The sequence below is a fragment of the Bombus vosnesenskii genome, unplaced genomic scaffold (genome assembly GCF_011952255.1).
Source record: "Bombus vosnesenskii isolate JDL3184/JDL3185 unplaced genomic scaffold, Bvos_JDL3184-5_v1.1 scf7180000016262, whole genome shotgun sequence".
Taxonomy (NCBI): Eukaryota; Metazoa; Arthropoda; class Insecta; order Hymenoptera; family Apidae; genus Bombus; species Bombus vosnesenskii.
The window spans coordinates 513010-532541 of NW_022884331.1; the positions used below are offsets into that span (position 1 = coordinate 513010).

At 36.7% G+C, this 19532-nt stretch overlaps 1 protein-coding gene and 1 long non-coding RNA gene across 5 annotated transcripts in view; one reads left to right on the forward strand and one right to left on the reverse strand.

Moving 5' to 3' along the window:
* The window catches only part of LOC117241989, a 115408-nt gene that overhangs the window by 30820 nt on the left and 65056 nt on the right, over positions 1–19532 (reverse strand). The window lies entirely within an intron of this gene.
* Positions 1–19532, forward strand: part of LOC117241980 — a 172949-nt gene that overhangs the window by 8054 nt on the left and 145363 nt on the right. For 3 of the 4 annotated variants that reach the window (XM_033508301.1, XM_033508298.1, XM_033508300.1), the window contains exon 2: positions 2751–3149. In XM_033508301.1, the coding sequence (XP_033364192.1) occupies positions 2987–3149 (163 nt within the window). In that variant the 5' untranslated portion in view covers positions 2751–2986. Of the gene's footprint in view, positions 1–2733; positions 3150–19532 lie in introns of those variants that run through there. The other variant, XM_033508299.1, reaches the window with a different exon arrangement.

Sequence of the window (19532 nt, forward strand, 5' to 3'; positions counted from 1 at the left end):
TCTAATATAAACACGTGTTTTCTTATTATCTCATACATTTTTCTTACACTTTCATTCTCTACCGTGCGAATAATTTTGTATATAAACCAATCGTATATTATCTTCATTTTGATAGTATCTTTCATAGTTATTTTAAACTGATATAGAATACTATACGATCATTTGAAAATTTCAATATAAAAATTCGTAGAGTTGAAACCATCTTCCAATTTCAATCACACGAGCTATTCACCTAACGAAGCAGATATAACCGTAAAGATAGTTTTTCTAGAAAGCCATAATTGTTCCTAATAATATTTCTGTATGCCGTTCTATACACCGAAGTTTCATAAAACTATTTCTTTTCATGCCAAAGAAAATGCAAAATTCCTTTCGCTGGACGTTCAAAGTCGTTTCATTCTTCCTTTTACGATGATACTTGAAAGATTGAAGTAGCGTAGTGAAAACTGGATCATCCAACAAAGTACGTACTAAAGGGTACGTTTCGATTACACGATCGATAAGAAAATATAATAACGTCATGCTCGGAGCCCAAGATTATAGCTTTGCATGACGCTTTGCGAAAGATGGGGTAAAATAAGAAAATACATAGTAGCTTATCCCAGGATCACGAACTCATTGTCATTATTGCGCACCGTCATCGTCATCCTCGCAACTGTCAATAGTCCGTTTGCGCGTATCTCGAGTGTCTCATCGGATTGCATGACGACAATGGAGACCATTATCGCTCGTCGCGTTCATCGCGATCATCGCCGATGCACCGGCGCATGCGTCAACGCGAGCAACGCGTTCTCGCCGCGCATTCGTCCGAAAAACAGTCTCGTCGTAGGTCGTGTCTGTCGCAATTGCAGAAAAATCGATTCAACTGGTGATCAAACAATGGGTTCCACAGTGCTATTTTTTAGTTTTCTAATATGTACTTTACTCGTGGACTCGTGAGTTGCAAGTGGATACGTGATTTAGATTTTTAAGGATAAACTAAGAAGGATTGTCGAAGGATAAAAAAGATTATATGGTAAATATGCTTTATAATAAAAAGAAAAGACGTGGATTATAATTCCTGGAGTATTATTTGTTAAAAGAAAGTATTCGTCGTTAAACAGTAGTCTTTGTAAAGAGGATTTCATAATTTGTTCGTAGCTTTTGGCGGCGATATAGAAATATATCGAATGTTAAAACAAAATTGAGGGTAATTCGTACAATACTTTTTAAGGGTAAATAACCGTACGTTTTAAAAGAAGAAAATTTTGATGCGAGAAACTTTTGTCGTGAAGTTCAAAACTTTATCATTTCATTGGATATCTTTCCGTAACATACTATAATTACAAATACACTCGTAGAAATTATGTAGAGTATGTTGAATATTTTGGTTTCGAGAAGCGAAATACTTCGAACAGAAATTGTACATGTTAAGATGTTGTAAAATGTAAATTTATTTCTTGTGAAAGCTCGTTGACGGGCCATTAAATCGATAAAAGGTACAATAACTGTTCTTAACAAACCTTTCTTCTAGTTTGCTTCAACCTGGTTTCAAGCAAAAAACACGAAAGATAATCGTTTTCTCTCGAGACAACAGGATACTCCTTTGTCGCCAGTGAGCAAGCAATAACTTTATTACCGCTACTCGACATCGATCGCCTCTGCGGAACACCAATTCGACAGTTCTTGCGTCGTACATTTAAATACGTGGTATCGGTGTCCCCGCATCGATCTCCGGGCAAAATGTGAAAGGAAGCCCTAACAATGCGAGCGCAGGCTACTTTTACTTACGACCGCAACCGGCACTATCCTCCGGTTTGCCTCTAAATCGCCGATAGAAGCGATTTCTCTAACCGCAATAAGGACGACCGCAAATAGACCAACACACACGCTCGCGGCTTGCACGGCCGTACACGCGTGCACGTGAGCTCGCGTTCTCGTGTACATAAAAGAACCCGTGTATACACTACCGCTCAAAAGTATCCGTACATTTGCTTACTTTTGGCAAGATTTTCTTCAAAGAAGAAAGAGAAATATTATCAAATTTTATAAGTATTTTCTGTTTTGACAGATTTTTTGATGTTTGAATTATAAATCAAATTAATAAGAGCCTTTTATTTCGATTGAACGATTTCCGATGTTCATATGACAAAATATAATATCGCCACGTTTTCTAGTAGTTGGTTTGAATTTACAGTCTTGTGATTCCATAAGAAGATAGTAAGCATCGCTTCTAATTGCTAATTCATCGTTAATTTCTCCACTACCGATTAGTAAAAATCAATCAGTGTGCCGATACTTGTGGGCGGTAGTATACGTACTGGCTTTACAAGCTTCCCGCCAAAGACACAAAAAGACAGAGAAACGTCCTCGAGACTTCGACGAGAAAAAGAAACGAAAGTGTCTTTTTCATGCGTGTGCACGTATAGGATGTTTCACATAACGTCGTATCAACGCCTATGTGTTGATACTACATGAAAAAATAAATTATGAAATTAGAATGAAGTTTTCTTTTCCATGATTTAGTTTTCAAAGGAATTTGTTTTTAATTGTTTTAATAGTTTGAGATCAATTCTTTCGAAGTTAGGTCTCGGACAACAAAATATTATTCTACGTTTTCCATCTATTTTTCCGTATAGACTCGCATTTCAGCCAACTCTGTTACGTTATGTGTAGCATTCTATATATAAGAGACAGAACATAAATCTCAATCGACGAGGTTATCTATCTCGCAGATGTATATTAAGAGCACAGCTTTGCTTGGCTTACAGGTCGGTGATCGGGTCTAAGAGGGAAGGAGAGGGGAGATAGAGAATATAGAAAAGAAAGAAAGGGTGCAAACATTTAGAGGCCGGGGTGTTAAGGCACACTTGGGTGCGGGGGTTGCGAGGTAAGAGAGAAAGAAAGAAAGAAAGAAAAGATACAGAAAGAAAAAGGGAAAAGATAAGAGAGAAACTGATTGGTATCCGGCTCTGCGTGTTACGATTGGGATCGAAAAGCCGGGAAGATGCTGGAGGTTCAGCGCTCGGACTTTTTAAGAGATGGAGGAACCTGCGACCCTCCTACCACCGATTTTCTACAACACGATTCGACCGGGGCTTCCGTCTCCGGATGGAAGCCCACTGAGAAAAGCGTCTCCTTCAATCGAGACGTCCACGTCAAAAGGATCGGTGAGTCCAGGCAATCACACCATATGGAAAAGAATAGCCAGCGAGACGGTAGTGCAGACGCGAGACGAGTTGGTTTAACGTTGCTTGACTTTCGTCGTACATTTTATCCGTCGTTGACAACTAATTCATCAGACGAAGATAAATTTTATGTTCATGTTTGGACGGTTTTTACTTGTTCTTTTCGTTTTTCTTATTTTTCTTATCATAGAAACATATATGATAAAAAGAAGTGCAGTTTCTTGACGTTTAAAAAAGAACATTAGATATTCATATACAATATTGGAAACAAAAATGTACATGGCAAAAAGAGAAGTATGATTTGTATTACTACTTTAAGAGGATATGGAAATAAAAGTAATTTCAAGATCGTTGGAGTACATTAAGATTAGAATTTTTAGTAACTTGGCATTTAGCTTTCTAATAATGCGTTGGCGAAATTTTAAATTTTCGTTGCACGTACTTGCCATCTATTGAATTTTACTGGAATTTATCATTTTCTAAAAATAGTTAGCCACGAGTTAGAAAAGGTCAAGGCAGAAATCGAGTATAACACTTAATTCGCACAGATGACCTCGAGAAGTAGAAAATGCGAGATTACGAGAACGATTGCAACGAGGACACGTGCTGTTGCGTTTCAGACAAAATACAACCAGGTCCTAGAGCGATCTTAGATTATGAAAATTGTTTCTGTCGAGCCGCTAGTTTGCACAGATGATCTCGAGTTCGTCAGGATTTCTAAGAAACACACGCCTTCGCTAAAATCGTCAGTGTCCTGGAAGGATGTTAAGAATGCAAAACCCGTGTCTGATCAGATTAACTTTGTTCCATCACAAAATACTTTCGTTTTATCAGATCGAGCGTATGGCATGCTACAGTTCAGACATTTTTGTTTCTAAGATATATTACCTGGTTTAACATTGGAAAACTTTATTAAAAATTCCAAGAATAATAAGAATAATAAAAACAATAAAAATAATATTAACTATACTAAATGACGTTACAGTTTACTATATTTAAGTACAGTTTACTATATTTAAGAATTTATTAGAAAATATAGTGAATTAATTTCTCCAGATAAAATTGTCGATCAATTACATCAAATGATATTAGATAGCATTTTGCCATGATGAGCTAGACAGATTACATATTAAAGATAGCAAAAACGATGGAGACGTTAGACCAAGATTATACGAGCTGTTATTACTTTGCCGTATTTAATTATACAAATTTCTGAAAAATTTCGAGATATATGAAATTATGAAATAAAAGATTATATACTTCGCGATAATTAATATTATTGGCTTGGTATGCGAAGATTATAATTAATATGACTAATAAGTGGAAGTAAGAGGACGAAACCACCTGTCACGACGCGAAAGCGGAAAGTCAAGCAGCGCGGCACCGGCTCAAAACGTGTTCCGCCTAACTTATACCTAACTGTTCCAAGCTCGAGCTCTCTCGATATCGATGTATAACACATTTAATCAAGAGCCTGGCCGCTGACTAACGGCACGAATAATCGTTACGCTCTGCGATCGATCGCCGATCGATCCTCCTTGTGTGTGTAATCATTAATAATGTATCAGTAATGCCATTAATCGTGGTCTCTTAATAAATCCGCTGATCTCGTAACAATAACTATTTTTTCTTTATTTTTTTTTTTCACAAATATTTAAAGAGTACATCTCGAGACGATTGCAATTTTGTGCCCTTCAAACATACTCTACACGTAAAATTCTGTTAATAATCGATAAATATTGATTATATCAAAGACAACTTTATTTAACTGGATCTACAATTATTTATTTGTCTCGTGCTCTTTATCTTTTATACTTTATTTTTTCATATAATATGTGGGCTCGTAATATGGTATTGGTGTGTGCGCGCTGGACTCAACCATTCCTCTGTTGCCATCAGCTTAATAATTAATTACATTAATGATCTCTCTGCCCCTTTTTCTCATTCCCCGCTCGAGCGTGTCGCGTGGATCGGCGCGCGTGTGCACTCGTGACCGATTCTCGCGCGTTCGGCCAGTAAGCTGTGCGTTGTAATACAGGGTGTGTATGTATATGTGCGTATGTGTTTATGTGTACGTATATGCCGCCGTAATTGCGGCGGTCTGCTTGCCGTATCATCATCTAACGCACGTGTTAAGCATGTCGGACTAACGAGGGAACACAGGTAACCCGGATAATTCAGCCACCTCTGAAACTTCGTTCATTCGCAGATCGGAACAATTTGTGTGAAATCTACGATAGTATTATATTCGTTGATCGAATAAATAAATTTTGTTTCTCATCGCCGATTGGAAATTTCACAGAACTTTTATATTCGATCGTGTAAAATTTCGAGAAAATCAATTCCAATTCTTCGCGATTGTGCTTTACGCTAGATTTAATATTTTATTCGATATTTTTTATCTTATACTAAAAACTTTATTCACAAATTATGAATAGCTTTCGGGTATAGACCATTTGGAATAGAGTGTCGATTATGATTCAAACCACAAAATGTGAAAAAAATGTGAAAATAATCGAAAGTTTGTTTGCAAAGTGACAATGTTTCAGAATTTGTTTTACTGTGTTCCTTTGTGCGCTACGATTTGAGAATAGCTAGGCGAAGATTAACGCGATGTTAAATTCGTTTTTACAATTTCAGCAGAGGCCGCTGCTGCAATGCAAGGCTCGTAAATTATGAACGACCGTCGCGTGGGAATGTGAAAACTTCGAAGAAATTTGCATATTACAGAGAGAAAGAACGGCAATTTATATTATGCTTTTATTAAAATCTTCTGTTTTTTCAAGGATATTTCTTAATTTGCAACTTTCTTTCATAATAACAACGCATCCGCTATAGACAAAAATATTCTCAACGAATAATTATCATTTTTCTCCAGCCTATTAGGATACGGATATACATAAATACATGTCTACATAAGTACGTTAGATCCTATTTTGAAAAATATTTGTCTATTTGTTTCCTTCTGCAAATTTGAACGTATTATGTTATATTGTTACTGCGTTTATTGAAAAAAACAGATCTTAATTTCGCATTTCCATAAAATATATTCAAATATCGATACATCTGAAAAAATATGGATTTCTCCCAAAAATGTTAAATAGGAAAATTTTGAAATCCTACATTTCCAAGAATTCGAAATGTCAGGAAAATTTCACATTCTACACGCTTTCTACGAGTGTTTAAATACCTCCATAAGCAACTACAATGTTAAACGAAGTTCTTTCTGCATGTTGTTTTCGAATCATTCGGTAGAGAAAAAAGTCAATACTCTCTTATGGCAAACGGTATCAGGTTAGCCAAAGTGCGCACAACTCTGTCATTTCTTCCTTCGATTCAAATCACATACGTATCGTGTATTCTACTTGTGATTTACAAAGCAACCTTCGATCAATCGCTTGGAAGAGAGATCGATCGGTAACCTAGCCTCGGTTAGTCGAGCCTAAGTACAGGAGCATCACCGATGAAGGAAGTTGGCGACTCTGGCAGTCAGTGATACACTGATACAATAATATCCCGCGAATACCGGCGTTGGAAAATTAATGGCCACTAAACACAGCTAACTACCTTAAGGTCCGGCCGGCGTTCGTATTATTTTATAGTTGGCATCCGCTGGGTTTACGACCGTCAGCGCCGGTGTGCCGGTCGTCGATTGTAGTTGCTCCGTTGCTGGAGGCGGAGGTAGTTATAGAATAGCCAGAGACAAGAGAATAAGCCGTTGATCGTGGTGCAAATAATCAACGTGTTTCTACAGTTAAGCTTCTTCGATCGAATTGGCTAATAACGTGGCAAGAACGGTTTTCAAACGTGTTCCAAATGAAATGCGTGTAAAGTGGCTACGTGTAATTAGGTAATTTTAAAGTATAATTAGGTAAATTTAAGAAGAAAAATTCTGAATAATTGCAGGTCATAGAATCGTTTTAGACGAAACCAAAATCATAGACAATACAGAGAATTTTTGGGAATAAAAGAGCATTAAAACAATACGAGTAGGGATTCTGATTATCAAATCGACGCTAAGTGTAATTCTAATTTGTTCTTACAAAATTATAACGATTCAAAATATCCAAATTCGTTTGTCTTAAAATCGTAATTTCTAAGTTATGCGTGTCAGTGCTGCAATACTCGAACGATATGATATTAAGAGGAAGATTGAGAGACTTTACTTCTGCTGAAAGCTCGCGATAGATGAGCAATCGAGAAGACAAATAAATATTAAATCATTCGTAACGAAAACTTCGTACTTCCGTGTGAATAATTCCGATCTAGGAAATCTGTGTAAGGACTTTTGTTATCGATCAATGCGGGACAGGCTATTCTTTTCATCATTGTTAGGATCGTCAAGGTCGGATGTCAACATCGCAAACAAGTGGTCAACGAACCTATCTCCCATTCACTTTTTACTCGCGACTCTCCGTGATTTTGTTCGTGATGTTTGTTTCCTCGACTTACAACGAACATCCAACGAAGTAAAGGAAACAAAAGACGAATAAAAAAAAAACGGGGTAGGCAGACTTCTTTCTTCTATTGAAAATTGTTGTTGAAACTGAGATAATTGTGACAATCGAGATAATCAGGATGGATTTGATATAATTAAATTTGATAATACGTGATGGCGTGCCTGACTCTTAACGACACTTCTGGTTAAATGGCGTTGGCAAGTTTAAATTGCTCGCCGCTACGCAGGTTAAATTGCTCCTTTGAATGTTACGAGCCGAGACTAACTTAGGCAAATTGGATATCGTGCCCTGTTCGCACCGACATAGCGATCGCTTCGCGTCTCTCGAGACTTAACGACCTCGTTTCTTCGTTGTTTGTCGCTTATCGTTATGGATTTCAGTGTTAATTCCTGTGCTCATTGTATCATACCATACGAGGAATTTAATCTTCCTTGACTCTTACACGTTTTCTTGCTTCTCAAGAGCGTGGGGATATTCTTCCTTTTTTGTATCGTTGATTTATATTTTTTGCGGGGTAAATTCAAAATCAAAAGAATTTTTTACCAACGAACTTTACTCTTTGTAACGTCATGTGACATAGAAACGATATACCTGTGTGGGAAAAAATGAAATTAGATTTCATTGCTCCGGCCAAATATTTCGACATTATAGCGGTTTATTTAATCACTATACAGACAGCAAGTAGTCTATTTATTGGAAATGTTGGTTTCTGATTTTCAAATCAAAGTAGGAAATTGTAATGAATTACGAGTAAACGACGTTCTGATTATAGAGAGTTTGAAGCTTTTTCTCCTATATGCTAATCGTATCTATGATACAGCATCTTTCTTAAAGCATTTTATGTTACTGAAATTATTTAAATATTAATTCTTACCAGCTTCCCGCTTCCGCTTGGTTCGATAAAAATTACAGATTCACTGCAACGTTTATAGATTATTCGTACGTTGAATTTAAAATTATTTTCTGATATTAATGTGTAGAAAAAGAGATGAAAATTGTGAATTCACGGGACGACAGCTTTTTTCTTAGAATACTGCATTTATCGCGAATAGCTACATTGCGGCGTGAGAGAAAATTGTTATGCAGAGACATGCATCGGTTCGTTTGTCCTCCATGTCCGACTTCTTCCTCTTTGTGAATGAACAAAACGCGGAGAATTCCAACTCTCGGTGCTGAGCGGCGAAAGTTACGAGGAGGACGATGTTGGACTTTATCAGATTGGAATCTAAATGCCACGAATCTAATTGTGAGTCGACCCATGGAGGACGATTTCGAAGTTCGCCGCATTAACCAGACGTGGGTCGTGGAGATAGTCTCGTGGAAGCGTTTCCAACGATTCTAGTTCTATAGAATTCTTATGATTCTTGTGATTCTTTCATCTCTTTATAACGTCTTTATAACGTGTAACTTAGAAATTACGTATTCATGTACCTATTTGTACGTATAGCATCTCCTTTCATTTGCTTGTCACTTTACTACTGTGTTTCGATTGTCAGAACGTTCTTGCATGATAATTATAAATGGATTATAGACTGTTTTCTTACATCTTATAATTTTTCAGCATTCAGAATTTAGAATTTGGAATTTTTTAATTTTTAGGACTAAATATTATGTAATGATTCTGTGTATATAATAACTATTCTTCATTTGGACGAAGTACAGAGTTGTTCTGAATTCTGTAATTCTTTGGAAAAAAAATTTCTGTGAACAGATTGACTCACACATTTCATTAAATATCCATGGAAATATCTCTCGATTCTTTTTTGTATAAACTAAACTTTCACCTTATACAGTGTTTTCCTTAAAAAATTAATTACTTGTAAACTTTGGACGTTGTTAGTATCGACGATTTGAAGTCCATTTAGGAGTACGAATCTTTGGTTAATGATGCTAATGGACTCCAATTAATGTAATTAAAGAAAAGAGTTAGTTGCCCTTCCGTAGGTGTATTTTTCCTTAGTTATAATCTCCTAATATAGTAAATTGTACCAATTAAATCTCTTATGAAACATGTAGTTAGAAAATACACGTATGAAAAGAAAGATTAATTTTTTCCTCCATTCATTACTATTTTTAACGTTTAACTGCCTCTAATTGACACAAAAATGGGAACAGATTAAAGCAAGAGGCGTGCAACTCGTAAAATCCAAATGTAAAAGACATTTCATGTGGCAATTAATTCATACGTCTATTTCAAATATTTGCTTCAAGTTCCGCTACCAGCAGTCATCCTTAAAATACGCCGATTTCAATACCCGTCTCATTAAATTACGATATGACATAGAATAAACACATAGCTTCCTAATAAATAGTATTTTATTGACAATTCTTGCAAACATTCCCGTTCCTCTGATATCAAACGTATAAATCAAATCTAATTACATGAATTACTTCTGCCCCGACGGGTTCAAATAAATAGGCTTCTGCTATACTCGTCTTCCTACCAACGATCATATACAATTTTCTAAAAACACCATGCCCAGTAAAATTTTCTGAAACATCCGCGAAATAAAATAAAAAGAGACCGAAATACTAAAATCCACTGATCAAACTACTGATTTCCTCTCATAATTTACTTCCGGCATAAAATTCCTCTTGTAAGGCAGAAAATTTATTCCAACGTACTCAAGATAAGATAAAAAAAAATCCACTAAAATCCACTTATCAAGCCACTGATTTCCTCTTACAATTCACTTCCGGAATAAAATTTCTTTCGTAAGGTAAAAGGGATAAAAAGCGTTGGCGCGTCTTTACGCCGCAGGTTGGTAAAAAGTCTGAGCGCCGACCGATGCATTAGCGGCTACACCGTATTTCTTATTATCCCGCCGCGAGTTGTACTCTCTCTCTCTCTCTTTCTCTCTCTTTCTCTCCCTTTCTCCGTCCCTTTCTTCGCGTCTCGCAGTCTCCTCCGGCGTTGTCAATGCGGGCGGTCCTAAGAAGTCAGCCTAGTTGGCCGGTGCAACATTGCGTTCCTGCATGCACCTCGTCGAAGCTTGTTAAGAGGCCCTTGTGTCGTTCGCATTATCCCCGGACTGCCAGCGCGGCAGCGTTTCCTGATCGTCGCGTGCTCGAAACCGCCTTAAACTCGACACTACAGGGCTGTGCGTGCGTAACGGGGTGTAATACGGCCGGGGACCGTGCCAGCATCTTCGTTACTTTCCTAATGAACGTTGAAAGAGTGGTATTTCGATTCGATACGGCATTTTTTGCTGCTTGAATGATTGGTATGTACCGTTCATCCTTGAGCAACATGGTCTTCAACAAGGTACTTTCAGTTATATGCCGAATTTCTTCTTGAAAAACTTCTGGTTGTACTTATTTTAGATCAGTTTTATCAAATCGTTGTAGTAGTACTGTGTTGAGAAAGAGACAGGATAACGTGCTTTTCTTATAGCAGTAACTAGATATGTTCTAGAATGGACATGTTTGTTGCTAACAAGATATAAGTGGTTAATACCATCGATACGTATTCTCAATCAGACAATTTGCAGTGGTAGATCGTCCAGTTTTATACAGGGTGGTTGGTAACTGGTGGTACAAGTGGAAAGGGGGTGATTCTACGCGAAAAAAGTATTTTTAATTTTTTTTTTTTAATTTTTCCATCGAGACAACGATCTACAGTGAGATCCGTTATAACGAGACGTGATAAAATGCACGCGTACCGAGCGAAAATTCAAAGTCGATTTTCTCGAAAACAAAGCCTGAAACGAAAAATTTTTGTTCTATATTTTCGACTTCTTTTTTCGCGTAGAATCACCCCCTTTCCGCTTGTACCACTAGTTACCAACTACCCTGTATAACGAGAAGATGTTACAGATTTTCTATTCTTTTCATCTCATTTTATTATAAAAGCACAATAATAACACATATAGTATACAAAATAAGGCTTCGTGATATTTTACAAAGTACTTAAATTGCGATTGAATAGAGCTTCATTTAAGTAGTTTAATTCGGAAAATGAAAGTTACGATAATTTTCATATACATCAAAAATCAAGAATTGTAAATCATTTCAAAGAATTGTATAACTATTAGAGAAAATGAAATAAAAGTATCGAATCGATTTTACAATAAGCGTAAAACTTCTAAAGAAAGAGATTTAATAGACAGATTTCTAATTTACAGAAAGTTGTTTGTACACTAATTTTCCGAGGTTTCTAAGAAATCTCGTTTAGTTTGCACGCTTTAATAAAGGATAAAAAGGGTTTGCGATGCGGAAGAGTTATTTAACATAGTTGAGGGTATACTATCGTGTGTTACGCTGTGAGTGACAGGGATTAAATAATGAAAGGCGATCGTGGAATCGCGTGACACGGAAGAAACGGACGAAGAGATACAGACATTGATGCACAGACAGTGAAGGACTAGATGACTCTTCGAGTAACGCAACTCAATTAGTTTCGTGACGACACAGATAGGTTTACATAATTTTTCTATTTTTAAAAGGCGAGTAATTCTCTTCTAACAAATGCGTATCTTCTTCTAAGTCGCGTTTTACTCTTTCTGTTAATTTCGTCGAACCACGGTATTATCACATCGCGTTTTTTATATTGCACCACTTTTTGTGACAAGTCTAAACAAGCTACACGGTGGCTACAAAGAGTATTTGTACAAAATTGTATTTATTGTAACATTTACATAATAATGACTTAGGTTCAAGTATATTAAATTTCGCGTCACTTAGTAACTCTTTCTTCGTATGACAGACAATTAATACTCTGAAAGTAAAATGTATCAGTCGTAAAAAAATGTTTCATCGGAAAATAAGGGAATGTACAATTGTGACCTGGAATCTGAAAAAGGACCCAGTGTTCGAAAACAAATTTTTGAAAAGCAGTTGTTTTAAGATTTGTGCCACTTCGCTTCCCTCTTCTTCCTTTGTGTATTATATATTGTATTATCGTAATATTTTAATTACGTTTTATTAATATAAATGCTAATACCTTTTAGAACGAATTTAGAAAAAGAATTGCATACCTGTCTTATGTTATAATTCGATTTAAATCTCGATTTTTCAAACACGGGGTGCCATCTTTCATTCCAAATAATTTTTGTACATAATATGTTTTGTAATCGCCGCAAATTTTTCATAAATATGAAAATCTCCCGCGGCTGGAGGATTAATTATATAAGCTTTCGTGTTGAAAACTTTCTCAACGTTGCGCTCAGCCGCACTTATCGTTCTAACGACGCTAGTTAATCAGCGGAATGGAGGAAGAGTTTATGCGTGTGAAGCAACGCGTACGTAGGGCGTACGTGGGAAATTGTAAGGTGATAGCTCGCGCGTTACTTTATTTCGGCTCCGTGAAACATATCACCCAAGACGTGCTTTCTCCATTCGATCGTAATATAAATATTGCCAGGATTGCCGACTATGCACGATGGACTTTTCTATTCTGGTTGGCCATCGCCATTATCGGTAAAGTCAAGCGTGATGCCGCGTTTTCATGAAGCTCTGTTCGAGTAGATGAGCGTGAAGAATACACGAGGAAGTGCTATTACGTCGTTTGAGAGATATCGTTGGTCGAATGATCGCGTGTCGAATGGATCGGTGGCTATTTCTTGCTCGACCAACGCTCCACCGGATTTTCCAAAGAAAAGAACCTGAAACCTGGTCGTATTGATTTTAAAGCTGTCATATCTTGACCTTTACGTATTTGGTTTTGCTATAAATTTCGTTTTATTCACGATAGAGCTGAATTTGAAAACGGTCGAGAGAAGCTGTAAATAAAGTTCGAGAAATTCACGTTCAGTGATAACTAGATTGCAGATTTGTATAAATCTATGCAAAAATTAAACAATGTAAAAATTCATAGAATTCATACAATATAGAAAAATATATGAAACAATAGAAGTAAATTATTTCTTATAAGTTTTAAGAAATAAAACGAATCCACGGTTCAATGATAACTGAAACCTTCTCCAAAGAATATACCATTATCTTGATAGACAAATATTTATAAATCATACTAATTATTCACTAAATACTAGTTTACGTAGTGTTCGATTTAGCGTAGCAATTCTTCCATAGGAAAAGTATTTTCGTTATTGATCACCGAGCTATTAATCACCGATCTAATACTTTACATAACAAATGTTTCAATTTATACTTAGCACTACTACTGAAATTAAGATTGGAGTTTCTGCGAGTAATAATCTTGTAGCGAAGTAACAAGAAAGTGAGGAATACAAATGGCCACCGTTTATTCGATCTCCGGTCTTCCGCGTTGTCGATCAACCTTATCGTCTCATTCAGTTCAGAAGTACTTCCTTATGCCTTCTTCACACTTATCATTTCGCTGGATCGCTTCATAAAATCGAACATCGCACAATCTTGTAGCATTTCCCATAATTCTCAAAATTACAAAGCACGCATGTGTCTATAGTTTTTTGCAATACCTAAACCTTTATTTATCGCAAGTATGTATAAAATTTCCTCTAAAACATACGACGTAACCAAGCAATTACTATTGCTACAAATCGGCTAAAGTGTCTGGATATTTATGAGTAATCATCTATACTTGGATATTACCTACAGCTGCGTTGTTTACGTCGTATATGTTTCAGAGGAAATTTGACATATAGTTGAGATAAATAGAGGTTTTAGTGGCATTTATGTACTCATAAATATTACTAAAATGTATGTAATAATAAATAAATTAATGGCAAATTGACGGCTAAAAACAAGACTTGTTATTCCCTTACAGAATTAATTAATTAGACGATGTTACTACGATAGTAGTACACTAAAATTATAAATATTAGTAAACATATTAATTACAAATATTCTTTTATCTGACCACGTTTAATCAAGAACTAATCTATGTACACGCGTTCTCGACAAATTTCAAATTTAATTTCCCCCTAAACGATGCGTCGTGTGAAAAAATCTTCTACACTTTCGATTAATTTTTCCGCGTAGAATCACCCTGTAATATAATTACACCACCATTCATGCAAAACTTTGTATAAAACTATCGAACCACTCTACCAAGTACCGTCATTTTCCCTCAACTTTATCTTTAGTTTCTTCGCCGTATAACTTCGTCCTATCTGTCGGTAATTTTTTCCCTTCTATTGGCCACCCTGTTCTCTGGCTGATCCGCTTAGATCGGCATCCTTGGTTGCGTGCTAAGGGGTCTTAAGGTACACTACGATCAGCTGAAACGAGGAAGTGGCGAGTATCCAATGGACCGGTATCGTTCGAACGAAGAACGTGGAGGTCGCGCGCGAGCATCACTTTACCGTGCTCGTTCGAAGAACCACCGTGTAAGAGAGAAGGATAGAATCGGCTGGTTGATGCTGGCGTGAGCTGAACGTAGAAGGGTAAAGGAAAGGGATAAGAAGGCCGTGTAAATGAGACGAATTATGAGAACAGGATTAGCGATATCATCGATGGTACCTCGTATAAGGGCGAATACACAATAAATTACAGACACACTTGTCCATCGATTTACACGATGCTTTTTGTGCTCAGTACATAAATAATCTCTTCGTTTACACGTCACCTTTTATACACCGTCTTGGTTTTACTGAGAATATATTCAGATCAGAAAATATATTCCATGATATTTATAGTACTTGTCGTATATCGCTATGCGAACAATTTATTATTCGGCCTCACTAATAACATCGTTTTTGGTTGACTCGTAGCGATGTTACGTATTAAGCTGTACATAATTCACAAGTGTTTACACAAATATCGAAGATAATAACTTTGATTAAATTAACCCCTGTGCGTTCTTTGGATCATTTTTAACTGATGGAAAATAAGACACAAGCGTTCATACGTGTGATTTCTCGTTTCTTTTTATGCCAAATATTTTCTTTAAACGTTAAAACTCCTTTTCTCTATTTGGGTTCTTGTGAACTTTAATTCCTGTCTTTTTTGTTTAAAAACGTGAAATTAGTATTTCCATACTATATTACTTCTTCTACTACATTTTCATTTTAAATTTTCATCTACATAAAAAAAAGACACAGCGTATTCTATGAAAATCAAAGACCCAATGTATGTGTATCATTCTTCTCGATTATTTTACTCCAGGAATTTGTAAACGAGTTCGTTCCGTTGTATCAGCAAGATTTAAGCCCGATAGGTTAAGAGAAAAAAGCTCGATGCAATTTACAGAATTTTATTGGAAGAACCCGTTTCGCGAAACAGACAGCTGGACCACTCTCGTAAAAGTATCGAGTCTCGATCGTACGAATACCGGTGATCCGGTCCCTATGCGCCCCGGTGGCTTTTCATTCGGATCACATTTCGAAGTTGCGTTACCAGTCAATTTATCACCGGTCGACCGCTGTCCATGCTCTCGTTACGATTTATCGCGAGGGCATTGTATTTATCGTAACGAAAGCGCGCGAATCGAGCTAAGATTTATAGTTACATAATAGCTATTTCGGCGATGATTTATCTGGAATAAATTGGGTTACCGACCGAACGTTTCATCGATATACATATATTTTTCCCGAGATGTGGTCTAGGGTTTTCCTATATAAAAATGGAAACCGTATATTTTTACCGAAACCGAATTTTAATCAGTACTCCGACATGTTACAATTTAAGACTTTCCAAGGATGGAAGTCGTCTCTAATGGAAATTATATCCTGACTTTGATCCAAAAAATTGTTGCGTTTCAATAAATAACATTCATACGATGGAAAAATATCTAATAGCTGCTGTTTTTCAAGCACGTTCCTTTAGATCCAAACAACAAAAATATCGACTGGTTTTCCATCTCTCGCTACCATTTTATGAAAACTGTAGACTCAATGGTAAATCAATGTAGAATCTCTTTCCACAGTACGTCGTCGATTATCTTCATTAGGCAGCCAGGATACAGTGCGTGCAGGAATTCGTTCGTGCGCTATTTCTCGCGTGCCAGGCTTCGCCAACTCAAGACCGCAAGGACGCCGTTTAATCGTGCGAATTTTTATTTTTCAATCGCCGATACGTATCTCGTTCGAGATCTGAAATCGAGTGAACGGAGATAAGAAAATAACGCCATGATTTATGTATTCACTTTCCACGGAGTTCTCATTTTTATCAAAATATCAAGCAGTTTGTCTTACCCGAAAACTCTTCCTATCGATCGATGCCAAATTTTTCTCTTTGATTGATGCTTTTCATGTCCAACTAAAAGCCCAACTAATTTATACCTGTCAAGTAATATTTTGCACAAATACGTGAGAAATAATTCTTTCTAATATCGAATAATGATATAGCGAATACGATGGAACAACTAAACGCTACGAACTTTTCTAACATCTGAATAGAATGGTATCTTGAAAAATAGGAGTTTCAACAAATGGAGAAGAAGCGGTATAATTTACTAATCGCATAATCGCGTTATGCGACAGAAAACAAATCTTTATTGGTGTTAAATGTTAGAAAAATGACGGCAGCTATGGTCGGTAACGGAACGATTTCGACGATGTCGACGATTTGACGCGGCGCAAGAGTATCGTTTACGATTGCGCTCGACGCTTTTCGCTGTTGTAACTGAAGATAGCGAGTCTCGGCACGTACGTTCAGGTTTGTTTGAATATGTGTACAATCGTGCCGCGAAAAAGTCGTAAAATCGTATAAAATAGCTGGAACGCATTCGAAAGGGTGACTTTGAAATTCTCGCGCGCGGTATGTCTCTTGATTAAACCAGTAGATATTGCTGTAAAAGTTGCAGAAAATTATCGCCATTGTCGCGATACAACGTCTTACTGCGATCTGTTGCATTCCGATCAGTTACTTTAGTGGGACAACTTTATAGGAGTATAAATTGAATTTTATTTTCTTAATTTTACGATTTTTGGTTTCTTATTCTACACAGGAAAGAATCGATTCTGATTACGGTACTATCCTTTCCACGATCGAAACAATTTTGATAATAAAAGAAGTCAAATTTTATCAGCAAATTTTACAACTTACAAATTCACCGATTGTCTCGATCTTATTTACCATAAAATTATTGTGGAAATATTGTAAACTTATAAAAGAGAAGTCTGTAACCTGCAACTTATGGTTCGAAACTTTCGACTCGAATCAAACGATATCTCATGTAAATTAATAAAAATATTCCGAGTAGAATTTATACGATAGAATTCTCTTTGTGCAGATCTTCTTCTTTCACCTACTGCTTCGATCCAAAGAATAATACTTAAACTCGTTACGTTCAACTCAAACATATGTATTTCAAGAAGATGCATTTTTGCAACCTTTTAAATTCCCAACTACAATAGAATGTGTACGACCAAACGCAACATAAATCCAACAAGTAACTGCCAAAGAGGGTCTCCGTTGTATTCTGGAACCCAAAACCACCTACATATCTCGAGAAGACATTACGAACACCGTTAAGCGTAATGAGACTTTCTAGCCGTTTTTGTGCTTGTGTATCCCTATTATAATAAAACGGATAGCTAGGCCCGTCGGTTCGCAATTTATATTCATACTTATCGTAACAGTTATCGATCGAATCTGATCAGAGGGGTTAAATTCATACGTGACTGGGCTCGCGGTAACGATCAGATAACCGGCCGATATTAATTTATGCTCGTGATCGTCCGTAAAATTACCGTTGCTTCGGTTCGCGCGATGATCCGTACCACCATCGGTCGAGCGTTTACAGCGTTTACAGCCCTCGAAGCACTGGGTCAGCACCGCTGCGCGATCTTTGACCCTCCGCGATAACACGCCACTTGCACTTCCGGCAATTCTTCCCCCGCTCCAACCACACAATATCCCCACCACAGCTCCTCGAACGCTCCGTGAATCTCCGAAGCACCTGCTGTCCATACAGTGCCTCGTGCTCGCCTCCAACCTCGCTTCACCTCGCACCGCCACGGTGAACCGTCCAAGTCAAATTGCAAGCAGGTTTAATTGAACACAAAAGGTTTCGCGGGATTACCTCACCGACTGCTATATCGATTTTGAAGCGAGAAATCAGCTCGTTAGACGTGGTATGTTATCCGCACATAGCGTATCGAAGCAGTGATTGATCGTATGTTCTTTACTTCTTCTTTACCTTTTGCGTGATAATTTATTGGCTAAATATATTGGCGAATTTGAACGGCGACGTGTTAAGGGACTTTTGTCGTGGAAATTGTTTCTAGAATTTTAGAAACTTTTGTAATTCTTGAATGAGATAATATATTAGTAGGATGGGTGGTAATTTGTGAAATTTATTTTTTACGGTTTGTTTCGTTATTAGAGTTACGTAGTTAAAGTATAAGCATTGTGACGAAGAACTTATTAGCATTAGTAATTTGTAGCTTTTGAATTGTAAGACCTTGCTGATAATATTTGTGTTAAATATCGTACTGTACTAGAGAAGTGCAATAAAATGTTTCGAGCTTTCTGCTGGAATTGTTAGAGTCTTAGAAGAATGTCAAAACGAATATTACGAAAACAATGTTTGTTTTATTGCTTAATATATATAAATAATCTTCTTTTAAGGGGGTATTCTGGTCTAGAGGCATGAATTTCGGGCGATTTTTGAAGTTCTGTACAAGCGAAACAAAAAATATTTTTGTTATCCTTCTTTTTAGCATTTGTTTATTGATATTTCGAGATTACGTAAAAAATTTACTGGAAAAAACTCAATATTTAAAAAGTTATGAGCTGGCAAAGTGGATGCTGCCAAAAAAAATGGGGTGTCGTGGCGTGCATGTTATCAACCCTTCTGGTCATTTGAAACAAAAAAAGTGAACAGATTCTTAATTAGTATGGATGCCGCTATCGTCTGAATCTTGGAAAAGTAAATACAACATTTTTTCACAAAATGACGGCCGTTTGAAAAAAAATTTCTTATTTCGCACGTTTTTTTGACAATTCCGAACGTTTAAAAAATAGTAATATTAAAGATTTTGAACTGAGCGTGGTCCGAACGATAGAGGAGTATATAAGG